General features: G+C 42.6%; 1 protein-coding gene across 2 annotated transcripts; it reads left to right on the top strand.

Moving 5' to 3' along the window:
• Nucleotides 1-2,837: 2,837 nt before the first annotated feature.
• On the top strand, nt 2,838-9,080 carry ddx19a (DEAD-box helicase 19a). 2 transcript variants are annotated; one of them, XM_052059493.1, is made up of 11 exons: nt 2,838-3,091; nt 3,185-3,236; nt 3,326-3,515; nt 4,737-4,829; nt 5,299-5,401; nt 5,476-5,590; nt 5,677-5,854; nt 6,374-6,611; nt 7,021-7,183; nt 8,181-8,372; nt 8,462-9,080. In XM_052059493.1, exons 1-11 carry the CDS (start codon nt 3,029-3,031, stop codon nt 8,521-8,523), a joined length of 1,449 nt encoding a protein of 482 aa, XP_051915453.1. In that variant the 5' UTR covers nt 2,838-3,028; the 3' UTR covers nt 8,524-9,080. The 2 variants fall into 2 exon arrangements, with proteins under 2 accessions (XP_051915453.1, XP_051915452.1); XM_052059492.1 differs by having other exon boundaries at nt 2,839-3,091; nt 3,185-3,245.
• Nucleotides 9,081-10,429: the final 1,349 nt, after the last annotated feature.

The following is a 10,429-nucleotide window of genomic DNA, read 5'->3' as shown; positions in this document are numbered from 1 at the left end:
GAAAAGGATTTGAAAATGCCAAAAGAAAGAAAACTCCACTCATGCGCAAAGTTAGACTGACCTTTGCGTTATGCACGAACAGAGACCCTTGAAGTCTGTGGTCAAGAAATCCCTGATGTTTACCATAGGCTCTAAAAACAAAACACGGAAAAAAGGAGGACGTCTGGTCAGTTTAAAGAAAGACTGTGTCAGATAGGAAAAGGTTTGCATCACATCATCACCTCTAAGGACCCCTTTACTCCTCTCTCAGGATGGTTTTAGTGTTTCAAATGTTGCGTGGGTGTTTGGCTGCCTTGGTGTTTTGTTATCACGTCGTTTGATGCATCTGTTTTCTTGCAAGGCTACCATGGCAATAAGAGTGTGTTTATACTCTCATTTGCTATTTGGTGTGTGCGTTTGTCTGCATGTGTGCATGTGCATCCACCCCCAAACTGGATTAACCTGTGACCAATAAGAATCAGTACCCACCCCTCCTCCCTTACGCTGTCACACATACTAATAATAAATATATGCGCGCGCACACACACGCACACATGCACACACACACATGCACACACATGCACACACACACACACACACAAACTTGTTTACCCTCTTGTGCGAGTCTGACAAACACTCACTCATCCATTTTTTTACCATTGTCTCAGCAGGCTTAGCTGCATTGTACAGACTAGACTAGACACCAGTGCATCAGACAGTGTAAAATAGGCACACTTTTTTTAATTAAACCTCAACCCTTAAAGTAATGTGTACGTGTATTCTAATATTAATGAGATTTTTCCATCCATCCATTTTCTTCCATTTATCTCGACTTGGGACACAGGGGCAACAGCTTTTACAGATTTTACTTCATCCAGCTTTTTCAGGACAATCCCAAGATCTTCCCAGGACAGCAGGGACATGTAGTCTCTCCAGCATGTCCTGAATTGAGGAGGTCTTTTGAAGTAATCTCCCCACCGACTGACAATGTCCTAAGTCAAGGTCAGCAGAGCCCCATCTCCACTATAAACAGTATTAATAGTGCAGTGTTTTCTCCTCCTAAATCGCCAAATGATGGACCAGAACTTCGTCGAAGCCGTCTGGAAGTCTTTTTCCATGGCCTGACTAAACTCATCCCAAAGGCCAAAAAGGCCTAATAGGACTCTTTTCATCTTAACGGCAGCCCTTATCGCTGGTTTCTGCCAATGGATTGCCGTCACAACAGGTAGCGACCACTTTATTGTGAGCCAATGCGATAGGGGACCTGCATTGTCCTTTTGGACTGAGGCCAGCTGAGCCCCATGGGTGCAGGCCCGGCGCTCGCCAACGAGCCCCACCTCCTGTTCTGGCTACAAAAGGGAGACCCAGTGATCCGCGTTTGGACGAGAGAAAACGAGATTCAATATTTTTATTTGTCATAAGGCGTCATAGGAACCATGCTTTGCCTGGTACCTCATCCGGGACCTGTTTGGCATGGGTAACCCTGCCTGGGGCATAAAGAGATCATTGGGACACAATGTGATTTGACTTATAATGATTTTAATTTATTCAGGGAAATTCAATATGGAGTAAAAATGTTTTCTACAATTTTTTTCTCTAACTAATTTAGTATGTGACTGTGTATAGTAGCTTATTCATGAGAAAGAAATATAATTCATCAGTTAAGCTTGTGGCGGCCCGGTAGCCCAGTGGTTAGCACGTCGGCTTCACAGTGCAGAGGTACCGGGTTCGATTCCAGCTCCGGCCTCCCTGTGTGGAGTTTGCATGTTCTCCCCGGGCCTGCGTGGGTTTTCTCCGGGTGCTCCGGTTTCCTCCCACATTCCAAAAACATGCGTGGCAGGCTGATTGAACACTCTAAAAATTGTCCCTAGGTGTGAGTGTGAGCGTGGATGGTTGTTCGTCTGTGTGTGCCCTGCGATTGGCTGGCAACCGATTCAGGGTGTCCCCCGCCTACTGCCCGAAGACAGCTGGGATAGGCTCCAGCACCCCCCGCGACCCTAGTGAGGATCAAGCGGCTCGGAAGATGAATGAATGAATGAATGAATGAGTTAAGCTTGTTCCGACAATAAAATGTTATAGTTTCAGACACAATCGGAGTGGTTTTAGAGGTAAAACTTCCCAATCCTAAATTAAAGATCAAATGATTTTGAGGAAGACAAAGGTACACAGTATTGATAGTATTGTTTAAGTATGGTATTTACATAAACTGAGTAATTTGCATGAATCCAACTTTAAAGTAAAGTTAAAATCAAAATTGCCTGGTTGAATCAGGCCGAATGTATCATGCTCAATACTGAAAAGTAATCAAATTATTTTGTATGTTTTCAAGGATGCTACCATTTTTTTAAAACTTTTTTTTTCTTCAATTTGTCTGTGCTGCCAAATGTTCCATGGTTCAATATTCCTCTGGTTACATTTTCTGTGAGGTCTAAATTGTAATTGCTATTGCTTCCCACATGAAACTCATGAAAAATCCATGGCTCCTAAAATGTCTGTGATTAACTCACGAGAGAGAATGATAGATAAAACCTTTCATGATGCGAAAGGGACAAGAGTGCCCAGACGAACCTATAAATAAATAATTTAACATGGAAATAATATTGAAATACAAATATTTTAAATAAATACACATTGAAAGGCACATGCACATACATACATACCTGTATAATCACACATACTGAAATAATTAACACATATAATTAAATTTGTAGTTAAATGAACACTGGAGTACATTAATACTCTATGTCTATGACACATAAATTTATTGATTAAGTAATTTGTTTAATTTTGTCACTTTTGGTCCGCCATACCAAACGGCCCACACTCAGAGTTCCACATATTACAGTAAATCCCCGGATGTCAGTCGAGGCATCACGGTCACAGTGGAGTCACCAGTTTAGTCGTTTGGCCTGGCACGTTGCGGTCGTTTCTCGTCAGCACTAATTATTTGTCACCTCACTGCACCGGACATCAGGCCACACCAACCTCCCAACTTTTGCTGAAACGTTCCGGCTTATAGCATCAGGAAGTTGGAGCTAAGTATTGTAAAATGTTCAAGGACTCGTGGGCGATGGAGGCAGACATCCAGGAGACCAACTCCTCGTGCGTGCAGGTGAATTTGGGGGTGGCTAACCGTCCTGGATGAGAGCTAGCTAAAGTTTGGATAGCACTTTGGTAAAATACAATTTCATCTTTTTGTCAACAGTTTGAGCCCACAACGAAGATGGGCCGAACTAATCGTTCACGGATCACCAAAGGTGTCAACGGTAACGAAATATCCCCGTTTCCAATCTATCTATTTATTCATTAACTAACGGCATTTTTTTAAACTCTGGCGGCTCCACAGGGAACCTCGAGACGGGCATGAGTGGACAACGTGGAAAGTGGGAAGGAGATAAAGTGGACCCAGCTGAGGCGTCCTTACTGAACAAATTTATCCGCCGGGCTCTTGTGAGCAGTAGACATGAGGTGGAGGTCCAGCAGCGAGACCCCACCTCCCCGCTGTTCTCCGTCAAGACCTTCGAGGAGCTGCGCCTGTGAGTTTAGGTCCACACAACTACCATAGCATTTTCTTTTTTGCTGTCTTTCTTTCTTATTTTAAACAAAGGATAAACTCAATTTCAGCCCATTACACATCTAAACTCATGTTTTGGAAACAAAAGGAACCTTACTCAGAGCAAAACACCTGCTGTATTTTTCGTTACAAAAATCTCATGTCAAACCACCATTCAAAAATGTCAAACAAAATATGGATCATTGTGAGGCAGAATCCTTTCATATACCTAATCATACATACATACATACATTTTCTAAGGCGCTTATCCTCACAAGGTTCGCAGGCACGCTGTCTCCGGGCAGTAGACGGGGTACACCCTGAACTGGTTGCCAGTCATTAGCAGGGCGCACACAGATAAACAACCATCTACACTCACACTCACATCTAGGGACAATTTAGAGTGTTCCATTAACCTGCCATTCATGTTTTGGGATTGTGGGAGGAAAGTGGAGTACCCAGAGAAAACCCACGCAGGCATGAGGAGAACATGCAAACCCCACACAGGAAGGCTGGAGCCGGAATCGTACTCTACAGTTCTGCGCTGCGAGGCCGACACGTTAACCAGTCGTCCACCGTGCCGCCTATACCTATTCACTTTATCAGAAATATATTTCTTTAAAAGCTTGTTTAAGTTACCGCACTGTGTCATTGAAGTTGGTCTTGTAACATATTGCTATCATACACTATTGCATTTCAACACAATGCCACCCAGAAATTACTTTCAATCGTTAATTTAATTTACTAATTTAATTTAAATTACTAAATCTATTTATACAGTATGCCATCATTGCCACCAGTAAAGGGTGTGCCCCGCCTACCACCCAAAACTAAAACGGGAAGGATGAGGACAAGCGTTGTAGAAAACAAATCACAGGAAAGCAGAATTACACATTTGACTAGTAGTAAATTGTGAGTGTTTGAGCCATGCCAAAAATAGAAAAAGTATTTACGGTTTGTAATTGCCGATCGATGTCACAAGATGGCGGCATTGCACTACTTGTGTCTAAACGAAACTGCAACTAATTTTAAGTACAGTACTTGTTTGAAACTAAAATGCCAACAAATTTTGCCAAAGTAGTATTGACAAAATGTTTTGGCTTGAAGACAGCAATGGTTGAAATGTGATTTTTTTTTTCCTCCCAGCATGCAATAGATAGATTCTCTCCCCCCCCCCCCCCCATGTTTTTTCTTGCATAAATAGGAAACCAGAGCTGTTGAAGGGGGTCTATAACATGGGCTTCAACAGGCCTTCCATGATCCAGGAGAAGGCTCTACCTATGATGCTGGCACAGCCGTGAGTCTCTTATTACACTTTTACAGTATGCCGTTTATAATAAACAAACAAAAATGGAATTAGTTTTTAAGGAATGTTCAATACCAGTATGAGTATTCAACACTTAAGTACTCATTGATACCGATACCAAGTAACTGGTACCAGTTACTGGTACTTATATTACATAAAACTTCTATTGAACCAGACAGATCATTTTAAAGACCATTCATAGATTTCTGACAAAAGACAGAACTATCACTCTGCAATAGAGAATGTAAGTAAATCTAGCAGCCTCAACAAGGAAATACAGTGACTGTCAAAGTCAATTTGCTGAATAAAGGTTATCTTATAAAAGGCTCAAACCATAATATTATACATTGACGAAGGATCCGGGTTCATTTTTACATCACCAAACATGTATTCGTATTTGGACAAACATTTTTTACATTTTAAAAAACACTTGATTTCTTTTCAATTTCTTTAAATGCAGACCTCAGAATCTAATTGCCCAGTCACAGTCAGGCACGGGTAAAACGGCCGCCTTTTCTCTGGCCATGCTCAGCCACGTGAACCCCGCCCACAAGTGGACTCAGGTAAGCTACGTGACCTGCTGCTGTGTTCATTTTTTGACTGTGTATGCCAAGTGAGTTTTTTTTCTCCCCCCTAGGCTCTATGTATCGCACCTACATACGAGCTTGCCCTCCAGATCGGTCAGGTGATGGAACAAATGGGCAAATTCTGCCCTGACATCAAACTGTCGTACGGCATCAGAGGCAGCAAAGGTGAGAAAGTCGAGGTCACGTCAAAGTCTCTCTGCTGTACGTCTCAAGTCCAGGAGTTGGCCTTGTCACTTGTATTTTTTGCCCAGTGGAACGAGGCAGACTGTTACAGGAGCAAATCGTTGTGGGCACACCGGGCACCATCCTGGACTGGTGCAACAAGTTTAAAGTCATCGAACCCAAAAAAATAACCATGTTTGTGTTGGATGAGGCTGACGTCATGATCGCAACTCAAGGTCATCGTGACCAGAGCATCCGCATCCACAGGTTAGGAACATCTTAGCCCTATAAATAGATAAATAGTCAAAACAGTCGTCTTTAGACGGAGAAAAGATAGGATAGTCTCAAGGCAGAAATGTGGTAAAGGGTACAGAAAAGAAAATCAGCTGCTTCGAAGATCGCAGTGAGGGCAGTGACCTCCATCAAATGTCTGGTCTGAGAGACAGACCGTGAACTCTTTGGCATGCCGGTCATGTTTTCTGTTCAGATATTTTGAAAAAGTTTGCTCTTAGAAGAACCCACTGTGTGGTAGGAGCATTGGATGTTGCTTCATTCCCCATTCTACAAAGAGAAATGCATGGAGAAGAAAACATGATTTAACTTGATTTAATTAGGACATGCTTGGTTTTCATTTGACAGTGATATGTATGTAAATATGGGCCCAATTCAGCACCGTTGATGGGAGTGCTTGATTTAAACCTTGGAAAATGTACATACTGTACATGAACCCTCTACAGAAAGTTTTGAAATGATCCTTTTTTTTCCTGCCTCTTCGTGCTAATGCAGGCAGCTAACAAAAGAATGCCAGATGCTTTTCTTCTCTGCAACCTTTGAGGAAGCAGTGTGGATATTTGCAGAGATGATAGTTCCCGAGCCCAACATCATCCGACTGCGACGCGAGGAGGAGACTCTGGACACCATAAAGCAGTTTTATGTCCTCTGCAAGAGCAAGGAGGACAAGTTCACAATTCTGTGTAACCTCTACGGGAGTATGACTGTGGCACAGGCCATGATTTTCTGCCATGTAAGTCGTACAGTGTAGCTAAGTGCAGTGCAGTCGTACATTTACTGTCCTTGATTAGGAACCAGTGAAAAGAGGATTGCTGACTACAAATAAGGCATCAAAAGCTTGTTTTACACACACACAGATTATTCTAAAGGGTGACATGTTTGATGCACACTTCTGAATAATTCTGATAATTAATGTTAAAGAATAATTGGCAAACAGATAAACATGAGGATGCAACAAATCTGTTTCTATACATCTCGTGCAGTGTTTACACTTTTTAGAGTTACATCTCTAAAAAGTTCTGAGAATATCACTTATCAACTGGTGAGATCTTTTTTTATCCGATTAAAATGATGAGTAAATGGTAAACATTGGAAGATGAAAAGAGTTTAACTTATTTTTAATGTGATTTCTCCTCTTGCAGACCCGTGAAATGGCATCTTGGCTCGCTGCTAACCTGACCAAGGAAGGCCACAGTGTGGCGCTGCTGAGTGGGGAATTAACCGTGATGCAGAGAGCTAGCGTCATTGATCGCTTTCGAGATGGCAAGGAGAAGGTCCTTGTCACCACAAACGTTTGTTCCAGGGGTAAGCGGCAGAAGTCCAGTTCCAAACTGCGTTGTAATTTTTAGGGAGGGGTTTAGACTAACGTTTGATGGATAGTTTGCTGGCTCTCAGTGATGGTGTAGTGGCACACTCGCCTGACTTGTGCGCAGGCAGCGTGGGATCTCTAATTGTGTTCTGCGACTGACTGGCGACCACTTCAGGGTGTAGTCGGCCTTCCGCCCAAAGTCGGCTAAGATAGGCTCCAGCACCCTCCCCCTGCGACCCTGTACAGGATATGCGGTGTTGAAAATGGATGGACAGATGTATAGTTTGCTCAGGGATGCTGGTCAACTTCTATTTTGTCCCCAACAGAAAATAATGAAAAAAGAAATGGGAAGCAGAGTATTAATCTAGACATGATAAATTGGACGCTTAAAACTGAGAGACTCTGAAAGGACCAAGTACGGTTGACAGGGAGACTGGAAATAAAGGAGAGGCTGGCTCTGTTGGTAAATTGTAGAAGAGACAAAATGAGCACTAAAGGAGGACAAAGTGCAACCTTTGCCCTTGGGATGTGGTGCTGAGGTTGTAAACAGAACAGTTGGTTGATTATCCCCCGTTCAAGGACCAATAAAGTCTTCCTCTAAATTGTGTGTTCGATCCAGGAAATGGCTAATGTGGCTTTATTGTCTTTATACTCATCCTTTGAAGTAAAATCCAAAAGATTTCAATCTGCAGCAAAAAATACAATTAAATGCTCACTGACCGTTGCAGTACTTTTGGAGCAGAGGGTTGACACCAATACACAAGTGTCCAGATGCCTGACGCAGACGCTTCACATTGTCAAAGAATGAAAGGCTATAGACATTGCAGCTCAAATGTGATGATTTGTAGACAGAAATGTCTCCTGCCCAAAGTTTTAAATAATAAAGTCACCAGACGGCAACAAACAAATTTTAACGCAATGAACGGAATATATTGTTCGCTAATCTAATTTTCATAGTGCTTTAAAATTCTGCCTGTGTTGTTTTGTCACAAGGCATCGATGTGGAACAAGTGTCCCTGGTGGTCAACTTTGACCTCCCTGTGCACCTGGGTGGCAAGGCCGATAACGACACGTACCTTCACCGGATTGGCCGCACAGGACGTTTTGGAAGGCGCGGCTTCGCCATCAATATGGTGGACAGCGAGTACGGCATGGATGTCATTCGACAAATCGAGATGCATTTTGGTACTTCTTATTCACCGCGCCCACCAATTTAAAGAGAAGTAAACATACAGATGTTGACCTTTTTCTTTTGTCTCTTTTTAATCCCCCAGACAGGCGAATCCCAAAACTTGACACATTGAATGTTGAAGAAATTGAAAAACAGCTCAGCTAAACACTGAGCTGCTGCTGCTAAACCTCCACAGACTGTTGTGCCTTCCACAGGTTAATTGTTTACAAAGTGTTGACTATACAGAAAGATTTGTTGGAGATGCACTTTTGATTTATTCCTAGAAGCTGAGTGCTCCACGAGCTGTTCAAACCCAGCGTTCTTGAACTTATTCTGCTTTGTTTGCAGTGTTGTTTCCTTTACTTTGTTTGTTTGCACGTTTGCATGGCATTTGAATATTCGAGTGGAGTGAAAAATATATTTTGGTTAATGTATCAAAAATACCATTACCTTTATAATAATGATAATACATTTCATTTATAAGCGCCTTTTTGTGTCATGGTTCTTTCTGTCTGAACTGGATTTCAATTGTCATTTGATGACGGATGAAGAGGTTCCGCAGGCTCGGACAAAGGTTTCTGCTGTCATGAACAAAACATTCACATACTGCCACTTTTTAGACTCCTCCCAGCAAATGGGATGGCGATGCAATGAAGACACGATGGTTGCATATTACATATTAATACGTCTGTCCCCTTCAGAATAAACTTGTGTATTAAGAATTATTTTTGGTATGAATACAAACAACTCTGAGGTCACGTGCAACTTGAACTGCCTTGCATGCAGGATGTCAAGTCAACAGTATTTATAGAGCACTTTCGAACAGCCAACTGCAAGTCAGTGTACTGAACAAAATGAACTGAATATTATTACGAATACAGTTTCATCTCAAAAGATCAAAATCGTCAATATTTATTTCAGTACTTTGAGTCCAAAATTAAAATCCAGAAATTCACTACACGGTGAAATAAAGATTGTATTTCTTACATGATGAATATACAGTATTTCATAGCTACGATAATTGCACTTGTACAAGCTGTACTACTCACTTTGAAATATTCACTTATTAAAAAAAGAAAGATTTTCTATGCAGGAATGTGACAACAGTATCAAATACTTGGACTAGTTCCGTTTTATTTTTTTATTGAATTGTTCCATTAAAAACATGATTTTACTTCTCCATCTTAGTATGTTGTAGGCAACAATGGCACAAGGTAACGCTTGGCAAATTAATGTGCCAATCATAAACTTTTTACATCTCGAAAAAGAATTTGAAGAATCTAAATACTAAAGATCAATAAATGGAGCACCTATATTAGACTCTGCTTATTCCTGCTCTTGTCCAGTCAGTGATGTGATGCAGAGTACTGATCTGTCGTGGATGCCACACTAGACCAGAGTCAGGTCCAAGTCAGTGAAGCTCCTTTCGTGGCACATCCATGGTTGCTATGGAAACCTCTCCGTACCCGATCCCGAACCTGGACTCTGCGCAGTCCCTCACAGTCCATAGTGGTTCTGCGGGGTGAAAGCAGCTCGAACCTGCTGCCGCACGGTGCCTGGATCGCCAGCAGCTAAGTGTCGATCCGCTCGGACTCGCGGCCGGACCCGCGCGACCCTTCCTCTTCTGAAGACGGGCGGCTCACATTCCCCGAGCGTGTCTTCCCGATGGGAGGGAGGGCCTTGTGTTTATTGAGATCAAGTAAGTCCGGCACGTTCAGATTACTGTGATGGGTGGCGGGGTGGGGGGCTGGCATCGGGAGCGGAGCGCCCTGGTGGAACGGCCGGACCCTGGTACGCCACGACTTTCCCGACGTTTGGATTTCGGCCTCTTAAAATCCATCCAGCTAACTTCAACAATGCTGTTTATTTCTCCACGTCAGTTATCAAAGTGTTACAACGAACCATTCGAACCCAACACTTGCATTTTGCTTCGTTTTCTTTACACTTTCAACACGCACCGTTTCAGTTCGGGCGTCACTGTTGTTGCTGCGGCAGCCTGGTTGTCATGACAACCAAAGTACGTCTTTACATCCTCTGCTGTTCATGTCACAGAATTGCACTTTCGTTCATT

This window comes from Hippocampus zosterae, chromosome 2 (assembly GCF_025434085.1).
Source record: "Hippocampus zosterae strain Florida chromosome 2, ASM2543408v3, whole genome shotgun sequence".
Taxonomy (NCBI): Eukaryota; Metazoa; Chordata; class Actinopteri; order Syngnathiformes; family Syngnathidae; genus Hippocampus; species Hippocampus zosterae.
The sequence above is the reverse complement of the archived record's forward strand: the minus strand, read 5'-3'. Positions and strand labels throughout refer to the sequence as shown.

Coding starts and splice junctions, on each gene's coding strand:
- ddx19a (XM_052059492.1), top strand. CDS start 3,029: ATGTTCAAGGACTCGTGGGCGATGGAGGCAGACATCCAGGAGACCAAC. Junction 4,830..5,298: donor CCTATGATGCTGGCACAGCC/GTGAGTCTCTTA, acceptor CTTTAAATGCAG/ACCTCAGAATCTAATTGCCC. Junction 5,402..5,475: donor CCGCCCACAAGTGGACTCAG/GTAAGCTACGTG, acceptor TCTCCCCCCTAG/GCTCTATGTATCGCACCTAC.